The 26,397-nt window shown below is 45.4% G+C and overlaps 2 protein-coding genes across 5 annotated transcripts in view; one reads left to right on the top strand and one right to left on the bottom strand.

Annotated features, from left to right (window-relative positions):
• Positions 1–15,460, bottom strand: part of MSH3 (mutS homolog 3) — a 2,607,526-nt gene extending 2,592,066 nt beyond the window's left edge. For 2 of the 3 annotated variants that reach the window (XM_085632401.1, XM_085632403.1), the window contains exon 1: positions 15,220–15,460. In XM_085632401.1, the coding sequence (XP_085488527.1) occupies positions 15,220–15,333 (114 nt within the window). In that variant the 5' untranslated portion in view covers positions 15,334–15,460. The other variant, XM_085632402.1, reaches the window with a different exon arrangement.
• A 207-nt stretch (positions 15,461–15,667) lies between these two features.
• The window catches only part of DHFR (dihydrofolate reductase), a 296,698-nt gene continuing 285,968 nt past the window's right edge, over positions 15,668–26,397 (top strand). Inside the window, exon 1 of one of the 2 annotated variants that reach the window (XM_085632405.1) lies at positions 15,668–15,989. In XM_085632405.1, the coding sequence (XP_085488531.1) occupies positions 15,904–15,989 (86 nt within the window). In that variant the 5' untranslated portion in view covers positions 15,668–15,903. The remainder of the gene's footprint in view (positions 15,990–26,397) is intronic. The other variant, XM_085632404.1, reaches the window with a different exon arrangement.

Genomic DNA, 26,397 nt, shown 5'->3' with positions numbered 1-26,397 from the left:
CTTAATTGGTATTCCTGCTTCATAAAATCCAATACTTTTTTAGTGTAAGGCATCAATTGTATTTTTGCTTTATTGTAAGGATCCCTTTTCAAATCTTGAATAAAGTTGAAATCGCCACTTAACATTATAGGACCTGCTGCCCCTCTAACCAGCTCATTGATCTTCATAATGGCTTTGGGATCATCTATCGGGGGGGTAGTAATCCACAAAGTTGGAAAATGTCCTTTTTACCCCAGCAATAACCCAAATCCACCTTCCTTGGGAGTCTCTAGAGACAAGAGATCTCCAAATCAATTCCTTGCCCAAAATAGATGGCTACCCCCCCCTTACTGCCAGCCCGGGAGAGGCAAAATACACCTTAGAATATTATTTGGGTTTAAAACGTTTTGGTGTGTTTGTTTTAAGATAGGGTTTCCTGAAGAAATCAAATTTGAGGAGAAAGGGAAGTTAACCTTCTAATGAATCCGCCATATTTTTGCTTGTTGGACACTCCATTTAAGTTTACCAAAACTATACGTGCTTTAAGAGCCATCTCGCCTCAAGGGTAAAAACAGCAAACAACATTTTGAAATTGAAGCGCCTTCATAAAAAATATTTATTTTTATTTTACTTTTGATCTTCTCTCCTCGCGAGTGCTTTTTCCTCTATATTTCTCCTCTTTTTTCATTATTGCTCCTAAACATGCCCCCCCTCTCCTTACCCCTCACCAACCCCCCATATCCCTCCCACCCCCGTGCAATTGCCCACCATACCCCTTGCTTCCCTCCCCTAGTTGACACCTAGACTGGGTGCCATGTTGTTGCACCCAGAGTGAACTACCCCTTCCACCTCATCCCATGTGATAAAAAACAATTCAAAAATAATTCAAGAATAATCCTCCCAGTTTTCCTTCCTTATCTACTTTTCAGTGGTAATTTTCTGTAACAGCTTCTGAGCTTCATTAAGATTTGCGAACATATGAAATTTCCCTTGCACCAAAACTCGTAACTTGGATTGCTGGGCAATAGCTGCCTGAGCATCCTGTGCCTTGAACAAATACAAGAGTTTGACAAATTAATTACGATGACGTGCAGCTGCTGCCGACATGTCGGAAGAAATTTAGCAGCTGGGCACTTCGCTAGTTGAGAATTGTCTCTTTTGAATGGCCCTGGTAAGTATCTGTTCTTTAACACGAAAATCTGCGAAGTTGACTAAGACTGTTCGAGGCAGCGTTCAATTTGGACACGGCTGTGCTGGTACCCAATATGCTCTTGTGATTGTAAGATCTCAGGTTAACTCTGGCAAAACATTATTTTTAATAAATGTCTCAACCCACCTATGTGCTTGCGAGTCTTCACATCCTTCTGGAACCCCCACAAGACGCAGGTTGGAGCATCGTGACAGATTTTCCAGCTCTTCGAGCTTGCTTTCAACCAGAACTTTTTAGTTTTTTATCCAGAGTAGCCTGATGCTGCATCATATTCATCTGATCTTCAAGCTGAGAGATCCAAGATTTGGCCTCTTGCATTGTGGCCGGAAAGCTGCCAACTGCCTTTTTGATTTGTGACAGGCGATGATGTAGAGATGCTATCTCACTTCCTTATGTTGTTTTAGGCACGCATATCTCGTCCAGAATAAGATTAAACATGGTTTTAACGTCCTATTGGACAATGCTCCCTCCTTGTTGCAGCGTTTCTGTGGGGGTTTACCCGAGATGGAAGACAGAGGCCATACTTGAGTCTGTTGAAGGACCATTACTGTTTCTCTAGAGACCGAAGATCCTCTTTGTCTTTTTCTAATGTACTCTGAGGCAGAGTGAGAGATTGGTCAGCTCGCAACAGACTTGATTGGACATTAATGGCGGACTCCTGTTTTGTACTTGTGCTGCAGTCACTGATGTTGGAATTATTTTTGACTTCATGAATAATGGATATTCCTTGGGTCGGGCTAGAAGAGCCTTCTATTGGGACCACTTGGTTCGGCCCCTCGTCTCCATTTTCTTCCGCCCAGCTGCCTTCGTTAGAAATAACCACTTTTCCGGCTGGAGCAGTTTGAGCAGGAGGTTGCCCGTCAGAGCCTGCTTCTTCTGCCGACCTTGCCTGCTGAATGCCTCACCATGTCCTCTTCTGAACTCAGGGGGCATGTGATTGCAGCTGACCCTCGATAGGATTTTGAGAGCGCTCGGCTCTTGCCACAGTTGAAGCGATTTTCATGTGAGCGGTTTGTGATTTAGATTCAAGTCCCACTGCTGAGTCAACATGAGCCATCACATTAGAAATTTCTAAACGCTTCCCCATCATATCAAGCTCCAAGCGGAAGCGATCCTGTTAGCAGTGAATTATAAGGGAGCAGCAAAAAAGAAAAGAAAAAAAAACAGGCCACAGCATGTTTTCTTTATGAGGGGGATGGCATTCCCAATAGCGTCAGAGCATGTGAGGTTGTCTTCATCCATACACCTTCCACTTGATCAGTGAGCCATCAACTCAATTCACTTAGCGAGAATTGCAGGACCCACATTCAGCAGCTAGAAACACATTTTCAGTAAAGACTACCCAAAGACAGGCTGCCAATTAAGCTAATATTCTCCAGAGATTAGCTGCTGCCCACCATTAGAACCATAACGCCTGTACCTGCAATCCCACGTTGGTTATGGCTCAGCGGTAGCACCTGCCAATTAAAATTCACTGCTGCTTTCACACTCTTCAGGAGGTGTCCCCACCAAGTCTGAATTCTCTGCCGCCCTTCCACAATAACTCCTTCACTACTGAGCTACAAACTCAGCTCTCTATACCGCCGGTATGCTGTTTTCCCATTGCTGCGGTAAATGGTGGTTCTCGGACGCACGTGGACACAATGCAGCTCACTCTCATCGTCGACAGCTTTTAATCGGCGTCTCCGCACATCGCATCAGTGTTCCGGAAGCGGAAAATGTATTACTTGGGGCAAGAGGGAGGGGGGTGGAGAGGTTCACTAGCGGCCAACCATGTGGGATTGTCTGGACTCCCTACATTAGAATAACTTATAAAACTTAATTTGAATTTGGCAGCAGTTACAACAAATGATCCAAGGACTCTTTTTTATTGGTAATTTAAAATCCAACTTAATGGTAAAGTCAGAAAAGACACGTTTAAAAAGTTCTCTTTCTGTCTAAAACCAAAAGGTCTTTCTGCCAGTCCAACTGTCACCTGACTCTTGATGGCTCTGCAGTGGCGAGAAGTGTATTGCTCACAGACAGTGGACAAAGGGTCCTGGATGTGTAGAGGCAATTACCCTCCTTCACAGGATAGCCCGAGCTGTGTCCAGCCCCTTGCTGAGCTTCAAAGGATGCCTACCCTGTCACTGGCAGATGAACCTCACACCTAGGCCTGCCTCTCTTTTTTCTTTCTAGTCAGGCTGGCTCCAATCCCAGCGGTGCGAATGGGTGAGAGCAGTCTAGAACTGGTTTAGAGGGTGGACAAAGGATTGCTCCACACCAATAGGCTGGCACTGTACATAAAAGTGGCATCCCCAGAATACTCCTGGACCTGAGACGATTCAGAACTGCCCTGCTGTCTGAAGAACCTGAAGGAAGAATGGACCTGCTTGCCTTCAACCCAGGACCCTGGAAGTGACTCCAACGGTCAGTTAGCTGACCTCCTGTTTGAGCAACAGGGCTACAACAAGCTTCCAGAGGCCTTAATCGGTTTTCGAATTGGACCTGTCCTGGTGCCCTCTGCTGGACTCTGTGCAGCAAGCTCAAACCTCTAAGTCCTATTCCCAAGGTCCTGGACTCTTGGCTGTGGTCAGAGTGTACTCCTTCCAGCCTAACTGAAAGTTTCACTGGGCTCAACACTGAGATTCGAAACAGACATTCTTCATCGAAGACTTTCAAAAACACCTCGAACTCAGCGCGGAGCAGCACCCGATCAGCAACTTCACCAGACTTAACACTGAACAGAGTCCAAGCAATGCGGTCTACCTTTGTTGATGGCCTTAGCATGCCCGATGCAGAGTAGCCTCTGATCAACTCTGAGATCTCGCACAACGCATCCCCGCCATTGGATCCAGCCTGCTACCTCTTCTCGCAAATGACTTTCAATCTCTATAAAAATGTTTATATCCAAAAGGTAACTTTTTACCGGGATGAACCTGGCCCCTGTATCCAACCAGCCATGCATCACAGTCAGTCTTAACTTCTGCCTTTGACATGGTCCAGACCGAACAGATACTGGCAGTTATTTTGGCACTGTTTTTAATGCAAATTTTAACAATTCATATCTCCAATTCAACATATTGGATTTTTGTTGTTTTGGTGCACTTTTATTTATCATAAATATTCTCTATTTTTCTAAATTAGTTTGGGATTTTTCAGGTGTCGCGTTTTCACTTTAGCACGGTTTGATCTCTGCATAATTTGCACATTGCTTCTAAATTAAGCCTGGTTGCTCTATATTATAGCGATCAGAAGGTTCAACACAGGTTTATTTAGCAACTTTTGAGATTCATCCTGAAAAGGATTGCGTGTCTCATTTGAGGTGGGTTCTCACCCCGCCTTCAATTAATACTCCAATCTCTTACACCCTCCGTCCAGTATGCTGCCGCCAGCACCTGAATACCCTTTAGGGGTGATAAGTTGCGCTTTACAAATCTGGAATTATAGTATGCTTGCTTACAGTATAAAGCAGACACTTGGCCCAAGGCCTAGGCAATGGCAAGTTTCTTAGACCTTATATTGGGAAGAATATGTATGCCTAGCTTTATTAGACACGTATAAATTGGACTGCTGTAATCGATGTATAAAAAAACAGAGCTACCAACCCCTTTGCTAATTTCTCGCAGCTCACCTCTGCGTCTTCTTGGCCCACCCATGCTTTTTTATTTCTCTCCCAGATCTTAAATCCTGATACCAGGACTTCTGCCAATTAGCAAAGAACAAATGTATATGAAGCAACCCCGCCAAGCATTGCATATCTGGTGTTAGTCTAATACATTTCCTTAAATTACCTACATTACCTCATAAATCGAAGACTATTGTGCAACTGATAAGATAAAAACCAACCAACATCACAGTCTAGCAACATATTAAAACATACTACGGGCTCAAGCCACTCAGAAAGGATGATATAACATTTCCTAACCTGTGTGAGTCACTGCTGAACTTCTACTGGAGGTTGACAAACCTCACCTGGTTTTTCAATTAGTCTGCTACTTAATGCTGCTCACAGGCTGACCAGCCTGGTCATGTCTGTCATTCATATTGAATAAAACCCCAAGTTCTTGAGCAGCCCAGAAAAAGGAGAGGATTTGGAACACTTGAAGAGCCTCTATGTAACTACCAGATTTGGGGCTTAAAGAGCACAGAGCATGTGTATAAGTTATCTATCTATTGCCCGTTATGCCAGCTGGCATATAGGGCATAAAAAAATAAAGAACCTCCACTTCTGTTTATCTTGAACAAGTTTATGTACAGTGATCCAGCTGTAGTTCACGGCCTTCATTTCTGTTTCCACAGTTCACCTTCAAGTGTCTTTTGGCCTACATTTCTTCCTTTTGCCTTTAGGGGTCCAGTGGAGCGCAGTTTCTGTGTTGGAGACTTGTTCTCTTCTGATGCTGTGTCCTTTCCATATCCATCCTCTTTTCATAGTGATGCTGTCCATGCTCTCTCGCTTGCATCTGCTAAGTAGTTCCTGGTTGGAGAATGTTTGCGGACAGAAAATGCGCAAGATTCTTTCAGGTTACTGGTGTTGAAGGCTCACAGTTTGGTGAATGCAGTTCTGGTAAAAACTCAGCGTGGTGTTAGTACTATACTGAAATGACCTCCATACATTGCTCAGCATCCTTAAGGCATTTCTAATTAAGCCCCCGACGAGAGCGGAGGAGGTGCATGGTTAGTATTGGTTCCCACTTTCCAATGCAACGGTGCGGTAAAATGTTATAGACTGATTGCACTGGCTATTCACACTATCAATCTGTACATCGACTGTAAACACATGTACTCAGATTGTATTATGATCAGATGTGCTATGTACCTCATGCATAATGATAACACTACAAAGATCTCCTTCTCTTATTGTACTGCTTGTTTAAAAACTCAATTCATAAGACGTTAAAAAAATTCTAAAGGCATTCCTGGCCTTGTTCAGTCTGCACTTGATGTCATTGCCTTACCCTCCATTATTATTTTGTAAAGTACAGCCTAGGAAGATGAACTCTACAGTCACGGCTAGTTTCTCTCCATATACTTGGATTGGCAAAGGTTTGGGGATGTGGGTAGCATGACTTCTAATTTCGTCACGTTGATCTTCAGGCCCACTTGCTGTGCATCAATGTTAAGAGAAGACGTCTTTTCCAGAATATGTTGATGTATGTGAGAGAGCAATGCTGGATCGCTTGCATAGTCAAGACCCTCCAGTGTAGAGAATAAGGTCAATCTGATGCCTTCTGCTTGGTCTTCTAATGTGCGTCACATCACTCAATAGATGAATAAGTTGAAGAGCAACAATGACATCACGAATCCCGGTCTCACATTGGTTTTGACCTGAAATCTATACTATCTCCCACCTTGACGGTAATATTATCATACAAGCAGTTGAGGATGAGAACTCTCTTGTGGTATGCTATAGGTTCGCAAGAAACGCCAGAGGCAGTGACGGTGTATATTGTCAAAGGTGTTCTCAAAAATCAATGAAGCTGATGTATAGTTGTCTATGCCACTCAATGCATTCCTCTATGAGGTTGCGCAGAGTAAAGAACTGATCAACACACCCTCTACCCCTGGGGGAACCCAACCTGTTCTTTCCTGAACTTCTTGTCCACAGCATCAGAAATGTGCTGTATAATAATTTTTTTTTTAATCAGGGTTTTACTCAGGATTGACAGATGGAAGATTCCACACCAGTTGTTACAATTAGTTAATGCTCCCTTCTTTAGAATCTTGACGATGGAGCCTTGGTTCCAATTGTCTGGTACCTTCTTTCCCTCTCGAAATCGATGTACATAGTGGATGGAAGATCTGTGCTGATGTTTCAGGGTCTACCTTGAACATATCTGCATTCAGGTTACCTTGGTCAGGTGCTTGTCCATTCTTGAGAGATCGGATGACAGTGAGGGGTTTTTTTCTGGGGTGGGACTGTGTAAATCCAAGTCTGTTTCTGCTTCTTGGATATCTGTTTTGCTTGTTGGTACTGGTCTGTTCAAGACTTCTTTTAAGTGATCTAATCAATGTGCATTCCGCTTCTTCTCTGTTGTGAGCAGTCTGGCCTGCTTGTCCACAATAGGGGTGTTGTATGTTACACAAGATTTACCACCAACTATTCTAGTGATCTTGAAGACTGTCTCCTCTTCTGGCTGCCTCCTCTGCAGGGTTGGCAATGTTATCTGTGTACGCCAGCTTGTCTGCGTTTACCGTTCTTTTACTGTTCTATTGGCTTCTATAAACTGTTGCTTGGTTTTTTTTTTTGCTCCCCCTCCTGTCTTCAATAGCTTGCCATCCATTCAGCGCATTTAGAAAATAACAGACGAGGATTAGATGTTACCTACTGTCTCAGACAGACAGCACAAGAGTCTCCACAAGAACATCTGGCTGTCCTGTGCAAAGTCAAGGCTCAGAAACAAAAGAATACCATTGCAAGTCCACTACAATCATGGACAGCCTTTAAGGTGGACAGGTGGCATCCCTTCCTGCCCATCCCCTGCTCTCCTCCTCTTCCCCATGCACCTGAACAACACTGCTGATTAACAAAACTAAGTAAGACACAGCAGGCAGGCTTTCAAATGGAGTTGCGCCTCCGAAATAAACCTGTTAATTTGCGAAATACCAATACATAAAGGCAATACGAGTTAAGAGATGATAGAGAGTACAGAGAAACAAAAGGAGGGAAAGATGGGCTATAAGATAAAGCAGTATCAGTAGCAAGAAACAGGTGGAACATGTGAGGAAAGTGAACAAAAGGAGAAATAGAAAGGGTGAAGAACAGGGCAGATGAAGGAAGAAACTGCACCCGTATTCACATCCTTTTCTGTGTGTCCAGTCCTAATATTTAGTTTAGGAAATCTGGTCACCATAGTTGTATCAGTTTGTACTGAAAAACACAATTATTTGTGACTGCTGCAACAATATCACGGTGACTTATTTGTATGATGTTCCAATGCTTATTTAAAGTAAAGGGCAACAGTTGCGTGTGCAGAAAGTCGAACTCCGTTTAAAGCTAATACAGTGAAGTGATGGTAGCAGACCATAAATGATGTGGAATATAGTATATTTATTTAAGATAAGTAATAACAGGTGAGAGCCAGGGAAGCGACGTCCTTCTCCAACCAGCTCAGTAACATCAATGTTCCACATGGAACTTATCATTACAACACTCCATATTCTATGCACGTGCATTTAAGGGAATAAGAACACAACACATCCCCCCCCCCCATACATTAAAGAAATACAGGGAAAGGTAAAATAAAAGAGGAAGGATGGTAAGGAAAAAACGAGATGAATATAAACAGGAAATACAATATTACAAAGCTTAGTCTTTCAGCCATCTGGGCACAACTCTTGTTCTTTTATCAAGTAACACATTGGTCTTATTCTGTGTAACACTTGCGTCCAAACTTGTAGAAGCATTGACATTAGTTTGAACTTCATGCTCATGACTACAACCTTCACCCACTCCCCCCTCAATACACAAAGGAGGGTAGGATTGCCTGGGTTCACCAGAAATAGTCGTCAACTCCTTACCAAGTTGAGACTGAATCTGGCTATTCTCAAAATGATCTTCTACCCAATCAAAATTGTTGATACATGAATCAGGAAATACTTCTACACAATTTTGATCAGGGTTAAAGGCAATATTTTTAAGATGTTATGTTATGTTATGTTATGTTATGCAGGTTTTTGTATAGCGTACAGCTAGTCCAAAGAGTGTCCCGACGCTTTAGAATGCACACTAATCATAGAACACAACAACGAAAATAAACAGAAAGATACAGAAGAGGAAACCTAATAGAACCTGAAACTAAGAAGTGAAAAGCCAGGTTTTAAGCCCCTTCCTAAAAGCCAACAAGTTTGGAGTGCTACGCAGGGCCACAGGCAATTTATTCCACAGCTGAGGCGCTAAACATTTGAAGGAGCGGCCGCCGATGCGAGCTCTCTTCGCCCGGGGCACTACAGCAAAAAACAAGGCTTCCGACCTGAGCGATCTGGCCGGACGGTAAAAAGACAACCTATCCTGGAGATATTTTGCTCCCGATCTGTACAAGGCTTTGTGTGCCAGGGTGAGAGATTTAAAGACTATCCGCTTCCGGACAGGAAGCCAATGGAGAGATTCCAAGAGGCCCGAAGCTCTGGCGCAACGAGGTAGTCCAAAAATAGCACGTGCTGCCGAATTCTGAACGACCTGTAGTCGTTGAAGCAGGTATTCAGGCAGGCCGAGATAGAGAACGTTGGAATAATCTATTCTCGAGCCTATCATCGCCTGCACCGTGATCTTCCTATGTTCCTCCGATAGCAAAGGAAGGAACTTGCGAAGCATCCGGAGTACGCCGAAGCAGGTCCCTGTGAGACCGATTACCTGCGAACGTAGTGTGAGGCCATTGTCGATCTTAATCCCAAGGTTTTTTGCTACCTGGGAGGAACTAGCTGGTGGAAACATGTTCTCAGGCCACCACACTTTCCAGTCCGGGTCCGAGCTGCACCCAAAGAAGAGGACCTCAGATTTATCCGAGTTGCACTTGAGGCTGTTATGATGGAACCACTGAAACACAGCCTCAAGGCAACCCTGGATCCTACCTCCATCGAAGTCCGCACCCCTCTCACAGGTGAAGAGGAGCTGGGTGTCATCAGCGTAAGAGACGATCTGGGCCCCGAAGGACTCCGCCAGGGCCGCCAGAGGGGTCATAAAGATATTAAAAAGAGTCGGGCTCAGGACAGAGCCCTGAGGAACTCCGACACCCAATGGCGACATATCGGCGGATTCCATACTCTACCATCATCCAGTCTTACAGAATTCCTTAAAACTTCAGCAATTTTACAAGGTGGTTCAAAACGGCTCATACCCTTAGGAACCTTAAAAGGTTTCTTCACCCTCACCCAGTCTCCAACCTTGATAGAAACATCTTTAGTATTATGGTAAGAGTCATAGAATTCTCTGCTCTTCTCGTGACTGGACATTAATCTATCCTTGACATCTACAGGAGACCAACATGCAATTTTTCCATCAAACAGCCATCCAGGATTAAACTTACATCTAGCTGTTCTGCCCCTCATCATGGTGAACGGGGACATGCCAGTGCTGTTCTGCACCGTAACTCTATATGACCAAACCGCCTTCTGTACCTGTACCTTCCAATCAAGTCCACTGTGCACAGAGGCCTGAATGATACCCTTGATCACTCTGTTAAACCTTTCAACAGTGCCGTTGCCACTAGGGTTATATAACGCAGTAGTCTTGTGTTTGACACCACATCTGTCGAAATACTCTTTAGCTAGTCTAGATGTAAATTGGACACCATTGTCCGATAGCACACAAGCCGGCAAACCCTCCACCATGAATATTTTATCCAAAAATTTAAGTACTGTCTGAGTGTCAACCCTTTCCACAATTTTGACAATAGGCCATTTGGAAAAAAGGTCAATCGCCACCAAACCATATTCTCTAGCGTCTCCAACAGGTCCGAAAATATCCACCGCGATGGTGTCCCAAGGAAAGTTGGGAATTAAACCATCACTCATCTTGGGCTTAAAAGTCCTAAGAGTTTTGTCAGCAGACATGCAAACTGTACACTTTTTGACAAATTCCTCAACCTCCCCGTCAACTCCAGGCCACCAGAACATACCCTTGACAATAGACTTGGTTCTCATAATCCCAAAATGCCCCTCGTGGCACAATTGCAGAATTTTCTTTCTTAAAGACATAGGTGGGACGATTCTATCACCTCTAAACAACATATCGTTTTCAGAGGACAACTCCATACGGATTTGCCAAAAGGCATCCAAACCAGGAATATTCTTCACTTTGGGCCAGCCCTTACAAATATGCTCTAAAACATTTTTCAAAACAGGATCTTTCCCCTGTTCAGTCAACCACTCCGTTTTACTTATCGCAGGCTCACCACAATCATGTACCAAAGCCACACAGTATTCGCTCCAAGGATCATCTTCACACTCCTCCAAGGGAGGTGGAAGTCTCGACAAACAATCAGCAATGCGGTTGTCCCTACCCGGCAGATAAACCATTTTATAGATATATTCCTTCATCCGCATAGATAATCTAGCTAACCTTGCGGATGCACCTGAGATACCATCACATGATAAAATGCGGATCAATGGTTTATGGTCTGTACGAATGGTCACAGGTTTGCCCCAAACGAATGCTCGGAAATGCTCTAGCGCCCATGCACACGCTAGGGCCTCCCTCTCGATGATAGGGTACCTACTTTCAGCAGGGGAAAGGGCCCTAGAGGCAAATAAAATTACCTTTTCTTTACCATGCCCATCGTACTGTGACAACACAGCGCCCAAACCCTTGTCACTTGCGTCAGTTGTGAGCAAACAGTCCACATTGGGGTCAAAACTGGCAAGAGCATTTACTTTTTGTAACTCCTTCTTGATTAAATTAAACTCTTCCTCGCACAATTCACTCCAAATGAACTTAGAGTTCTTCTTCAATAGTGCACGCATATTGTAAACTTTTGCTGCGAAATTTTTTATGAACTTGGCACAGTATTCAGCCATGCCGAGGAATGCTCTCACCTCATCTTTTGAAACAGGTGCAGAGAACTTAACAATATTCTCCACTAAGGTAGGCTTGGGTTCAACACCTTTTTCGCTTATGACATGCCCCAAATATGAAACACTTCTTTGGCTGAATTTGCACTTGGATAACTCTACAGTCAGACCAGCTGACTGCAAGGTTCCCAAAACTTGTTTCAATTTGGAATCATGACTTTCTTTGTCTTTAGCTGCAACAAGAATATCATCCTGAAAAAATGAGACATTCTCCATATCTCCAAACAGTCTATGCATCAGCCGCTGAAAAACAGCAGCGGCTGAGGCCAACCCAAAGGGCATACGCCTGAATTGATAACAACCAAACGGTGTTATAAACGCCGTGAGGTTCTTAGAGTTCGGATCCAACATCACCTGGTGGTAGGCGGCAGAAAGATCCACCGTGGAAAACCATGTAGCACCTTTAAAGGAAGATACCATTTCATTTATTCTAGGAAGGGGAAACTTTTCAACCACGATGTTATTGTTCAAGTGGCGCAAATCGATGCATAGACGGATTTTTCCGTTGGGTTTCCGGGCAACCACAATCGGAGAAATCCACTCAGATGTTTCCACTTCTTCTATAATGCCTTTGGCAAGCAGACCCTGGATTTCCTTTTTCACTTCCTCCCTTATAAGAATAGGTATTGGCCTCACTTTATGAACCTTGGGTTGTGCATCAGCCTTTAAAATTATCTTATGTTCAAACCCCTTCAGAACACCCAACTCTTTATTAAATACTTTGGGAAAACTTTCAGATAGTGTTTCCTCCATTCTACTACAGTCATCCAAAATCAAAACTTTGTCCTTAGAATTAGGATCTAGGATGATGTGTAATTTCTTCTGATCAAACCATCCTAATACAGATGGCCCAACCTTTGCCACATACAACTTCGCTCTTGTGGACCTGCCTTTAAATACAAAGGTAAGCCACCTAAAACCAATCATACCTATCCTGTTACCTGTAAAACTGATTGGGCAAACATCTGATGGGTATAATTGCTCACCAATCTTATTTACAAACTTCCTTTGCCAAACCTCCTCATTTATGATCGTGTATGGGGAACCAGAGTCCGCATACACACTTATGGTTACCCCACCCAGGGATATATCACAAATTGGTTTCCCTTTTAGTGAGTCTTCTGAAATGTTGATCACGTAGTTCCCTCTAATACTTTTTATGCAACATTCTTCTTCAGTTTCTAACTCATCCACACTCTCACTTTCATCTTCATACACATATTTTACGTTTGTGCGTCTACGACACATCTTGCTAAAGTGACCTAACAGTCCACAAATACCACACTTCTTTTTTAACGCAGGACATAGTCTACTAAATGCCAGATGTTCTTTACTGTCACATCTATAGCACCTCCTATCCTCCATGTTCTTGTTCTGGACCCTTGCAGGTTGACCAGTCCATCTCCCTTGTTGTTGCTGTTGACGAAAATTTCTATTTGAAGCTTGAATCTTACACACAGTTCCCGAGGTTTTGGAAACATCTTTCTCTGTCTCTTTCACCACCGTTGCACACCTCCCTGACACTTCTGACTTTCTCATGATGGCAACAACGTCATCAAGAGGTGCGTCACCGTTGACCCAAAGACGATCTTGTAAGGCAGAGTTGTTATTGTGCATTACCAATTGATCGCGTATGAGATCGTCATGTAAATTGTCAAATTTACAATCTATGGCTAGTTTTTTTAGGTCATCCATCCATTCATCTACAGTTTCCTCTTTGGTTTGTTTTCTCTGAAAGAACTTGTGTCTTATGACCCCAATGCACACCTTAGGTGCAAAGTATTTGTCCATATTTTTTATCGCATTTTCGAATTCATCTAGATTGGAGTCATCGGACTTACTCATCCTTGAAAATGTCTTTAATCCTATGGGACCAAGAGAATGTAACAAAAGTCTCTTCTTTTGCTCAGCTTTCATTTTTTTGGTTTCATCAACAGCTTCCAAATAATTAATGAAGTATTCCTTCCATTCTATCCACTTTATATTGGGTTGGGTACCTTTAACCCAAAATGGTTCAGGAGGACTAATAGAAAAATTCTGTTGTGCCATGTCTCTGTCTCTAACTACAGTACTTACACTGGAATCTCCTTCTTCCATGCACTGTGAAGTACAATTCAATTAGTAACAACCTTCTCCCGACTTCCTCACCTGTTATAATGTTCCACACACCACAAAAAAAAAAAAAAAAAATCTTTTTTCTTTTTAAATTTCCATTACACCTACTGTGCTGTTCGGAATGTGTACCTTAGAGATGTAGATATCGCCTTGCGCCACACGACCTTTGACGTTTATTCCAGAGAAATCTCGATCTTGTAATTTTTTCCGATCGATGTAAACTCCTTCCGATCGATGTAAACACGGAATACAAGATGGCCGCCACGTTAGGGTCACGCTGCGTGACCTGCGTCTGACGTCAGTAGATGAGGGGATTGTGGAAGACGCGCTGACAGTGACGCGCGCAGTCCCCTTGGCAGTCAGCGCACGCAGGGGAATGGCGAGCGCACTTGAAAAATGCAGGTAGGCGATAACGATTAACGGTTGCTCCGTTAATGTCGCTGAGCATTGAGCATGTTGCCGATAGTTAATTAAGTAAAGCGCAGTCGTAGGCGGCGATTCCCATGCGAAGGGAGAAGAGGAGAAAAAAAAAAATTGTAACTCACAAAGTTTTTGTTTTGGTGCGCTTTCCTTCTTCTCTTCTTTCTTTTAAAAGATGGAAGTTCTTCTCATATACTTCCAAGAGATAATCAGTAAAGACAAACGCCAGTTTCCCTCGTCGCCAATTGAAGTGATGGTAGCAGACCATAAATGATGTGGAATATAGTATATTTATTTAAGATAAGTAATAACAGGTGAGAGCCAGGGAAGCGACGTCCTTCTCCAACCAGCTCAGTAACATCAATGTTCCACATGGAACTTATCATTACAACACTCCATATTCTATGCACGTGCATTTAAGGGAATAAGAACACAACATACAGGTGGAGGCTGCACTTGCGAGAGAGTGAGGTTTGGTGTAATCACGTATGTTTTTTCGCTTGTATATTCTATTCTTCATTATGAAAAGTTAAGGTATTATAAGTAGTGCCTACAATAGCCCTATACAAAAAAATGCAGCTATTTAATGAGCATTTCTAGACATTTGTGAAATGTAACCGTGCTGTGTCATTCCAAGGTTCACACATAAGGCATAGAAATATCGCAGATACGTGCGCAGGAAACATTTAAATGTCACACATTTGCAAATTGTAAACTTAGCAGCTGTGAATGTGACTTGCAGTTTCGCTTGATGAAGGGCTGGGGAAAACAAGCACTGCTTGTTAAACTGACGGGACTAGATGAAGAAGACTCACAATTACATTGGGCAAGGCAACTTGGCACATCTACGCTTTTAAATCCAGAAGGAGCCAATCATGAGGCCGCTACTGGCAGGCCAGTCATCCCGCCACAAAACAAGCCCCACGTGCGGCGGCGTACTCTCTGACCTGGGATGTGGAAGGGGGGCAACGGCTTGGGCTCTCCTGAGGCTTGAAGAATTTGCTGATGAAGGTTTGTCCGGCTTTCGCCAGGCCGTCCCCCTTCTGCTTCCGCCGCGGCATTACACTATACAGCCAGCTGTAACAAACTGAATGTAAAACGCCATACAATCCAGACTGTATCCCGCCGCCTGTGGCCGCGCCCTTTCTCCTCCTTCGACGGGCCGCGAGACTGGCGCGAGCCCTATAAATGACAGAAAATGCAACCAATCTAAAAGCACGCTGAAGCACTGCCTTGATTCTAGAGGCCCGTCCCACAACACTGGGACCGCCCCAAGTGCGTTGTCATTAAGTAGGACTGCCCTAAGCCCTCCCCAGCAGGCAGGCTTTTCCAAGTACAATACGGTATTGGTTTCCTCCCACCGCATATCTCTTGGGGCCCCGCCTTCTCCACACTCCCCATGTCTTACCTGAATGATGGCTGTAGCACAGCGCTCTCCCTTCAGGACCTCCCCCGAACAGCCCCGAACCCGGCCCAACCGCGTCCCATGGACACGCCCCCGGTGTATTGGTGGTGCTTGGTTTCCTTGCCATGCCTTTGCATAATGCCTTCGGTAAGCGGTCTCACGCTGCCGTCTGGACTCTGACCTCTTGGCGCTCATTCTCCAGCGGCTGCGGTGTTGGGAGGACAGCATGGGCCGAGTTCTGAACGCCATCGTGGCCGTGTGCCCGGGCATGGGTATCGGAAAGGACGGTAGTCTCCCCTGGCCTATATTAAGGTGAGCTACGCCAGTGGCGGTTGGGTGAAAGGATGCTTAATGAGCTTTAAGATAGCGCCTAGGCGAAATCACTTTGTCTCTCGTCATCTCTCTCACCTTGTTTTTCTCTTTAAACCTTTTTGAAGCACTGCAATTAACAGGAGTTAAACTTCTACTCTGTCCTTAACTTGCAAACAAACACAGCTGGCCAAAGTTTTTCTAAGGAGGTTGTGGCCCATTATTTCCACTCATGTTACCCACTTCCACCACTTGACCACCTTCGCCCTGCCAACCTTCTGCAGTGGTTGCAACAGGCCGGCTTGGAATCCCGAACAATGTAGATTCATGTAAGGTGATATAACCCAGAAAAACAAACTTTTGCTCATGTGCAAATGTGGGTGAATGAAGAAACAGTAATTTGTAAGTACGAATGTCTCAATTTACACAGAAGAACACTAGTCGGGGTAGTTTTTAAAAATAACTTCGCCAGTGTTAGGCCACAATAATGCAGGGAGTGTCGAATATATATCACTGAAAAAACCATAGGTTTCACACATGTTATAGTTGGGTAGATATTTCACTCGTAAAAAAACCAATGAAATTCGCCCGTTATAGTTAGTTGCGATAACTATAACTCGCTCGCAATCCTCTGCTCATGACGTCACATATTACATCACTCATGACATCATCCTTGTGATAGAGTGGCGGTCGCGCGAGTTATAGTTATCGCAACCAACTATAACGGGGGAATTTCATTGGTTTTTTACGAGTGAAATATCCACCTAAGATATGTATGTTCTTTTTACTGCAATTTTCTCTTGAACTACTGAACAGATTGACTCCATATGTGCAAAAGGCACATCCCTGACCTGAGGACTACCTCTCTGCCAAATTTCAAGTAATTCTGTTCAGCCGTTTGGGCTGTACCTTCGACTAAAGGTCCTATGGGAAAATGCATAGGGAAAACGCGTTTTGGGACCCCCCTTTTTTCTCGGCCCCCGCTTGACTAATCCCCCCCGAGACTTTCAGGGTAGGAGCTGAGCGGAGCGCCCCATTAGTTTTGAAAATTTCACGAAGATTCTTCAACCGGCGCCAAAGTTATTCAAAATAGAATTTTGAGATTTCCTATGGAAACACGGTCCTAACTACAACTATCTATTTTATTTATATATATATATAGAGTAAACAGGCCCACCGCTGGCTAAGTTATTTTTAAAAACTACCCCGACCAGTGTTCTGTGTAAATTGAGACATTCGCGCTTTCAAAATTCAGAATTTTCTTTTTCTTCCTTCATCCACATCTGCACATGAGCACTTTTCCTGCACCCTCTTTTCGGACAAACATTTATTATATGAATGCATCATTGATTATGCTTAATTATAACTAATTAAAAAAAAAGTGTGTGTATGTATATATGTGTGTGTATATATATATATATATATATATATATATATATATATATATATATATAATATCTCCACTTGACACAGGATACCCATACGAAGAAAGGCCACTGGAAGTAAATCTTTCATGTAGTTTAATGGTAGCATGCTGACAGCTCACTTGACAGAAAATCACGTCGGCAAAAATCACACGCCAGACGCGGTTCGGGACTCACATAATCCCTTCTTCTGTGGCGCTTTGTTGTGACTGAATGAAGGCGCTGGTGCAAACGCCCAGTTCAATATAAATCACCTGCTGCAAAGGGCGTGGCCGATAGCACGGCCTGCTGGATATTGTGGTCCTTGTAAATATCCCAGTGGGCACGTTGATCATTCAGAATTGAAACACATTACAATCCCCTGTGGGTGGATGTGACAGCAGTCAGTCACCTGCCCCGCTTCATTGCTGCCACTGTGAAAAGAGCGAGCGCCACCCTGCACTGGCGCCAGCTCGCCTTCCTTCCTTCCTTGCTGCTTAACACTAGTTAGGTGCCTGCTCGGACCCGTACTTCAGCGGTGGGCCTTCTTTCTGACCGGGAACAGCTGCCTTACATCCACTTGATACAGGATACCCATACGAAGAAAGGCCACTGGAAGTAAATCTTTCACGTAGTTTAATGGTAGCATGCTGACCGCTCACTTGACAGAAAATCACATCGGCAAAAATCACATGCCAGACACGTTTCGGGAGTCACATAATCCCATCTTCTGTGGCGTTTTGTTGTGACTGAATGAAAGCGCTGGTGCAAACGCACAGTTCAATATAAATCACCTGCTGCAAAGGGCGTGGCCTTCTGGATTTTGTGGTCCTTCTAAATACCCCAGTGGGCGCGCTGTTTATTCAGAATTAAAACACATTACAATCCCCTATGGGTAGCCTGTGTCAAGTGGATATGTGTGTATATGTATATGTATATATATATATATATATATATATATATTTACTCACTCAGTTGTATGTCTTTCTCTCTGGTACACTTAAACATTTTTCACCTTTTTTAGAATGTTTATATGACTTCTCTGATTGAATCTATGAGTCCTCGGCCTTTTCGGGGGTAGTTAACTTCAACATAAGCATTATTTATCATGGTATCAAGACCAACACCAGCGCGGTTGCCATAGACCATGATTTGCTGACTGGCCACTACAAGTCACTTTGATACACTAGTCTCCAGACATACTCTTTTACCAACACCATAGTTATGAGTTGAGCCCATGCAGTTCTTTTTTTGGTACAAATTTACACCAGAAACTATCTATACATAAAGGATGCTTGTCTCTATTCCTCAACCCCGTTTTCTCATCATTGTAACAAGAGCTACTCCAACCTAGCCTCCTTAGATTATCTGGTAACTGATCACAGTAGGTCCCGTTGAAACACCAGTTTCAATACGTAATATTCTATATTGCTAAACATCAGTTTGAGTCAAATTCATTCAGGTCTCTCACACATACTTATATCAATAGTTAACTGCATACGAATAGATAATTGGGGATACTTTCTCCCCGAAATACAAGTATTGTATTATAAATCCCCGGCCATGCTTAACCAAAACCACTTGAAATGGCCGCCGGGCATGTGCACAAGGAATAGACTGAAGACAATGACACCAGAGTACAACATGTGTTACTTTCATCCTCTAATGTATTGAAACAAACATAGATGATTCAACATCATTGGACGGCATATGCAGCTGTAGATCGTTCCAATTTATTATTTTCTTTTTCCAAATACAACAGCCGACGCGCGTTTCGCCCCAAAAGGGCTTCCTCAAGGCTCTATAATCGTCCTGTATTGCTCATATATAGTCGATCAACATAATGGATTTGTCCTATTTTTGATCAATATACAATCTCGAAATCCAAAAATGCTAATATTTGTATCCGTGCGTTATATTTATCATAATAATGGTTGAACAACAGCTTCTTCTAATTCTCAAAGTAATCACTTCAAAAGATTTGGAGCCATGATAAGTTCCATCCGGGCGTTTTTCCAGTCAGTAGTTTCTTGTAAGTCAAACAGCGAGTCCCAATTGCCAGGCAAATCTTTTGAAGTGATTACTTTGAGAATTAGAAGAAGCTGTTGTTCAACTATTATTGTGAGAAATATAGCGCATGGATACAAATATTAGCATTTTTGTATTTCGAGATTGTATATTGATCAAAAATAATAGGACAATCCATTATGTTGATTGACTATATATGAGCAATACAGGACGATTATAGAGCCTTGAGGAAGCCCTTTTGGGGCGAAACGCGCGTCGGCTGTTGTATTTGGAAAAAGAAAATAATTGGAACGATCTACAGCTGCATTTGCCGTCCAATGATGTTGAATCATCTGTTTGTTTCTATACATTAGAGGATAAAAGTAACATATGTTGTGCTCTGGTGTCATTGTCTTGATTGTAACCTATGTCACATTTTGTGTATTTAGGATCCGATGCTCTAGGTGGATGAGCATTAGACACCAATATTGCACCTAATATTTTGACCTGATGTTCTTTGAGTTAACGTACGACTACAATAAGGAGACACTATTGATGTGCAGATTACCATAAGCATATCCACTATATCTCAATTAATCACAAGGAATAGACTGGTTCATGACCCTTCTGGTCTGAACCTATCAGCAAAACTCTGGTATATTACGAGCCCTCTACACCCAGCATTACTTTCCGGGGAGCAGAGGACTGTAGTGTCTTTGGGCCCCTAGGCCCACATGCTGATCAAGGACCACAGTGTCATTCGTTAGATGCTGGAACTGGCCCAGGGCACGTGCGCCCGCCCCTTTTATTAGCAGGGTCACCTGGCTGGTGATGTATGTGATGGGTGGGTGTTAGTGTGGGTGTATTACAGGGTGAAACACTAGAACGTGTCCAGCAGGACACTACATCCCTCCCAAACTTAAATGGAAAAGAAACAAACAAAAGTCCAACCTATAAGAAAAACAAACCACAATGCACAGCACCAATGAGTCTCTTCAGGCCATCTGCCGGGCAGTGCTGGAGCTCTGGACCATATAGTCAGAATATGTGACGATACAACGTGTGGTGTTACCATGCGGTAGGTAACAACAAGGTTGTTACAACAACTGCGTTGTTACCACGCATGACTTTACATCGCAAGTCGTTTCTACGTCTTGTGCTAGATGGCGCGCTGGACTTAGGAATAGTATACATTACTATTCCTACTCCAGTTAGAGCAACAGCAGGGAATGTGTTGGATTCAAAATCCAACACATTCCCTGGTGTTGCACGCCACCTAGCGCAAGTCGTAGAAAGGACTTGCGATGTAAAGCCACGTGTGGTAACAAAGCGGTCGTTGTAATGACCGCGTTGTTACCTACCTGCGTAGTAACACCCGCGTTGTAACCACTGTTTCCCATATGGTCAGGATGCTTTAGTCCACCTCGGCGATGTTCAGACCTGCCTGGTCTTGCGGTGTTGGAGTCTATGTACAAAGTTCAAAATAGCGGTGCTTCTGGAGCAGTTGTGGAGTGCACTTTGGAGATCATGTTGCAGGCGCTCAGGCTCCGGTGGACAGCCAACCTGCAAACACGGAGGATGACCTTGGTGGATGAGGGCTTTCCTTGGCAGCGATAATGCTTTCCAGTTCCCGATAGCCGAGCAGCTTCAGACTTGCCTCTCCTGCCTGGACTCCCCTCTCACAGGAGTCGCCTTGAGGGCCTTCCTGCTGGGCTGCCATGTAACTGTGCGGGACTCTTGTAGGCCACGCAAAGGAGTCGCTGAGGAACTGCCAACAGGACCACAGCCAAGTCGCTCGTGTAGCTGCAAAGGGTGGTGTTTCAGTCTGGGTGTTCTCACCGTCCGGACTCTGGTTCTATGCCTTCCTCAGATGGTCTTTGGGTGACCAGTCTTCATCTGTGACCTCCATGCTTCCTGGTGCCAGTCGTGGAGCTGCTGCCGAAACATCTCTCCAGGTCAGATTCCCCTCTCTCAGGTACTCCGTTGACGACCTTGCCCCTGGATTGCCACGTGGGCTGTGCGGGTGTTTCGTAGGCCACACTGAGGGGTCGCTGCGGAACTCCCAACAGGGCCACGGCCAAGCCTCTTGTAACCCCGAGGGTGGATGGTCCAATGGTCGGGCATGCTCTTCTTCAGCAGGCTTCAGGTTTACAGGTGCACACAGAAGGTTCCTGGGTGGCTAGCATTCCACAGCGCCAGGAGTGCCTCGTTGAACTCTGGCTGTCTTAAGTGTTTGGATCCACTCTGGTGGTGCGATGCTCCTCTGGTGTTCTTGGTGATGATGCACCTGTGTGATGGCTACGATAATTTAATTTCAGTTGGGTAACAGGCGGCGATCTCTTGCTTTCAGTGACCTCGTGGAGTGAGGAGGACTCCAGGGACTTCATGCCCACTTACAGTTGTCTTCTGGCAGGTGTACTTGCTCGATGTGGTGTCATCGATGTCAAGTAGCCGGTGACAGGTGAGTAGACTGTCGAACTGTGAAGCGTAGGGCCTGGACTCATATCGGGCTTGCTAGCAGCTTACGGTTGGTCCTCCCGCAAAGCTGTCTCCAGTGATGTCCCTGCACCCCGGTGGCTGGCTGGTTTATGCTGAAAAACACCTGCTCCAGTGCTTGCACGCGTCGTCTGTCCTGTTGATCTTCTCCTTCTCCCTCTTGCGCTCCTGTGGTGTTTGTTTGCCCTGTGGCGTTGTGCCACTCTCATTTCCTCCTTCGTGGAGTGGTGGCATGCCACACTCTTCTCCTTCTTCCAACCAAGTTTGTCACTCGGATGTGGCGTCCTGCCACATTCTCATGTTAGTGCCACATGGACATTTAGCTGGCCGTGTGCGGTTTTTGGGACGGTCTGTACTGTGCTGCTGACCTGTCGCAGGTCTGTCCTGTTGGTAGGACATGCTTCTTCTCCTTGAGGACCTTTTGCAGGCCCCATCCCTTCCTCCGGGATTTCCACGGTGGTCCCCTGCCAGGATGGCAGGTTACCTCTTCTCTCAAGGGCATCGTGCTTGCTCCTCAAGCTTGCGTCATAGTGGTGCCTGGTCATGCCTCCATGAAGGCATCTTCAGTGGGGTCGGTCCACTTGTGTGATGTGCTCTATGCTTGCAATGCGAATGTGGCGTCCGGCCACGTGTGGCGTATCCTTGGAGTACATGTTGCGGTGGCAGCTTGCCTCGTGGAGTGTGCGACTCTCTTCTCGCCCGTCTTGGATCACTGGGGACTAAGGGAGAACTCAGTGCTGTCTTTTAGCCAACTGTGGGGCTCTTCGGGGAGGTCTCTCTCTCCTGGGCGGCTGCCCATGCTGTCAGGTTTGATGGGCGGCCCTCTGCGCATCTCTGACTTTGCGCTTGCGATCGGTTCTCCATCATGGGTGTCCTTGGCTGGCACTTGACTTGCCCTTTTTCTAGATTGTGGCATTGTGCGCTCAACATTGGGGCATGCGGTGCACTTTTCCCGCTTGCGGTGGTGTCTGTTCACCACGGGGTGGGTGGCGCAACCTTGCTTGCGGTGGAGTCTGACAGCCACTGGGGTTTGCACTTTCTCTGCATGTTCTCCTCATGCTTTGTGGGGCTAGTTGCTTTTTTAAAGCTTTGCTGCTGGGCATCGCTGGACTTGTGTCAGCTCTCCTGGCTAGGAGAGCATTGTGCTTCTCGTGGGGATCAGCAGAGTTGTGCTGCGCCTGTTAGTAAAAGTCCTGCAACGGAGCTGTTCGTGTTCCTTGTGTCTTGTCTACCCCGTCACCTTGGGCTTGGCAGGGGGCTCTCCGCAGAGGTTCAGTATCTTCCCCTCTAAAACCATTTGGCTGGTCCAGGATGTGTGTCTCTCTCTTTCTACAGGTGTTCTTTATTCCTCCCCTTGCATCCTTGTCAGCCCGCCAGGAGTTTGGGTGCTCTCTGCTCCCTGCTGGCAGTGTTGAGTTGGCTGTACCTCTGTGCCGCTGCAACCTTAGCAGTGCTGCTGGCCAGTCTTGTGCAAAAGCATTCAGATAAAACGTTTTTTTTTTTAATGTTCAAACGTGGTACCTTCTACTGGCCACTAGGTGGCATTGCGGGCGATGAGACAAGTGCAGCTATTCCTGAGAGCTGCAGGCCTTGTGAGCGTTGGATGTGCCGGTATGGGGAGGAACACTTTGTGTAGGTGTGGAGGGAAAACAGAGAGTAGCTTTCGCGGGCACTCAAGTGGGTCAAGGCTCTTTGTTGTGCTATGTCCCTTGCGTGGTGATTTCACTTGTCTCCATATCTTTGTTTCCACCAGAACCACGGCTGGTAGTTTCCTCTGTTTCGGATGTGATCGAGAGAGCCACTAGGTGGTGGTGCAGTGCTGTTGCTAGCACAGGCCCCAGCAAATTCCTCACACTGCAGGCCTTGTGCTGTGGGGCTGGAGGTGCTTGACACTTTTCCTTCTGTGCTGTCCATGTCCCGGACAGATGCAGGGTAGGCAATTTCTCCTGTGCTCCCCAGGGCTGCTGCTCGATGGGTGCCCTCGTCACTACCTGGTGGGCGCTAATGGAGACAGACGCGGCCTCGCAGGGTCACACAGCAGGTCGCTGCGAATGAGGCCGAGGGTGTGGGGTGAGTACCTGGTGCTGTCTTCATTTCTTTGATGCAGGGAGGGTGTTGGCGGAAAGTGGCGGAGCACTGCTGGCCGGGTAGTGCTGGGAGGCTGTGGGAGCATTGGAGATACCTGTGCTGGCACGCTAATGGTTGATCATTTCTGACACACCTAGTGGTGTGCTTCAGACCTGGTGGGGTGCAGGATTATGGCTTTCTCGCTGCTCTCTTGGGTAATTTGTACACTCCTTGCTTGCTATGGAGTCCTCCTGGATCAATCCGCGGCAGCAGACTCTTCCGGCCGATCGGGGCAGGTGCAGCCTCCGATCTTGCTTTTCCGTATTGGCAGTATTTCCCGCCTAGCGCTGGATGGCAGGGTGATGCAGGCAGTGCTTATCTAGACTTGCAGTGCTAGTGCGGGCTCAGTCCTCCTGCTGGCAGAGAGTTTGGTCCACAGTGTGTGCGGGCTGGGGAGCGCCACTCACCAGGCTGCCGCGTCTCTCTCCAGCAGTGCAGCGTTTTTAATCAGTCAGGCCGGTGGGCAGTGGTGCAGGCCTTATCTTTGGGAGCCAGCATTCCTTAGTCGTCTGCTTCCACCTATAGCGCTACTTGCCGTGTTCTTCCCGGGCAAATGGCAGTGGCCATGCCCTCGCAGAGTCGCCATCCTCTTTTCCCCGACTGGCGGCCGTTGATAGCAGAGTATGTGGTAGGGTAGAAACGGGCTATTCCTTCTCATTGAGGAGCCTTGGCATCACGTTCCGCAAACACGCCGGGCAGACCTGCCTTATCGCCATTGTAGTGTCTTTGGGCTTCTAGTCCCACATGCTGATCAAGGACCACACAAACTCATTAGTTAGATGCTGGAACTGGCCCAGGGCATGTGCACCATGCCCCTTTTATTAGCAGGGTCACCTGATCGGTGACGCTTGTGATGGGTGGGTGTTAGTGTTGGTGTCATACAGGTGAAACACTAGATTGTGTCCAGCAGGACACTACAAGCACCAGGGTAGGTGCGATGCGCGGCTCTCACCCGGTAAGTATGAGTACAAAAACCCATACGAGGCAACATTACCTCCTAACTCATTACAGCCTTTGATGACTGTCCATCTTTTCGTATTGCCGACTCTGTGCCTCTTTACTCTTCTCCCGCACCTCAAGTTCAGCACGTCTGAGCGTGGCAACTCTGCCTCACCCCAGGGGGCACCTTACTTTTCTGTCCTAGGTAGGACCGCCACTGTCCCGACATATAAACCATGGATGCAATGGTACACTATTACGCTTCCGCTCTTTCGACACCGCAATGATTTGATATGTTTGCACATATTACGGTGGCATATGACCTCAAACAGTTTTACGTCTGAAGTGGCCTATATTAGTTGCACAGCGGTACCAACTTTACAAAATAAGGCTGATACCTCATTTTTTATGACTCAAAATTAAGAAACGAGTTGCATTTTATATGCTGCAAAATGTTCGTTCTTTTCCCTGGGTGGCATATATCAGCTGGACAGCAGTACCCTTTACCAGTTATGTCTGATACTTCCTCAGTATGGAACACTGTAATGAGATGTTTTTATATACATGTCGTACGGTGGCTTCTTGATCTACCTTTCTTCATGTTGTATGTGCTTCTGTCTTATTCTTGTCTACATATGTCTGGCAGTCATTTCAACTCCAGACACAGATTTTGGTCTACTATAAGGGACATTCTGGTTAATAAGACGTTCTCATGCCAGATACATGACCATTGTTTTGCTATACTTTTTTCTTTTGCTACAGGCTGGTTAGCCAACACCAAGACATGTAGGTGCCACCCTTAGGGCACTTATACCAACACAAATGTGGGGTAGGAAGTTTCACCCATTATTATTTTCGTCCTGAAGAAGCGCCACGGATCCTTATGACCTCCTTCAGGTGCTCCAAACGTCTGAGTAGTCCATTTCGCCCACTCTCCACCAGAGGGGTGGCAACATCTGCATCGGACAACCCAGACCCCCTCCACCTCCTAAAACTACCGCCAACCTAAAAAGTCCTGGAAGGTGTTTAAGTGCCCCATCCAACATATCCTTGCAACACATCCACTCGCTTCATGAGCATAAGGTCCCATGCTACACCCGAATCAAAATCTACCACAACTCTAAAACATAATGCGCATTGCCAAAAAGCGGCACATTAACTTAATCAGATCAGTGTAAGTATGCATCTTCTTGCTTAATATTCACATCTAATAAACCCTCCATACCTGTGGTTTATCAAAAAACTCTTTGCCCCATTTACATTTTTTTGTTTTGTTTGTCCACATCAGTAAGTTTGTGTGACTCCTTTCCATACTAATCTAGTTCCTGCCCATATCTGCTCCAGGAGCATCAAATTCTCTTTCATGGTTCAGCAAGGTCAGGTCTGGCACATTTACTAACTCATTATTTTCCAAATGAAGTACCAATCTGTTGTGGCAT

Source organism: Triturus cristatus, chromosome 2_1 (assembly GCF_964204655.1).
Source record: "Triturus cristatus chromosome 2_1, aTriCri1.1, whole genome shotgun sequence".
NCBI lineage: Eukaryota > Metazoa > Chordata > Amphibia > Caudata > Salamandridae > Triturus > Triturus cristatus.
This window is presented reverse-complemented; position numbering and strand designations above follow the sequence as displayed.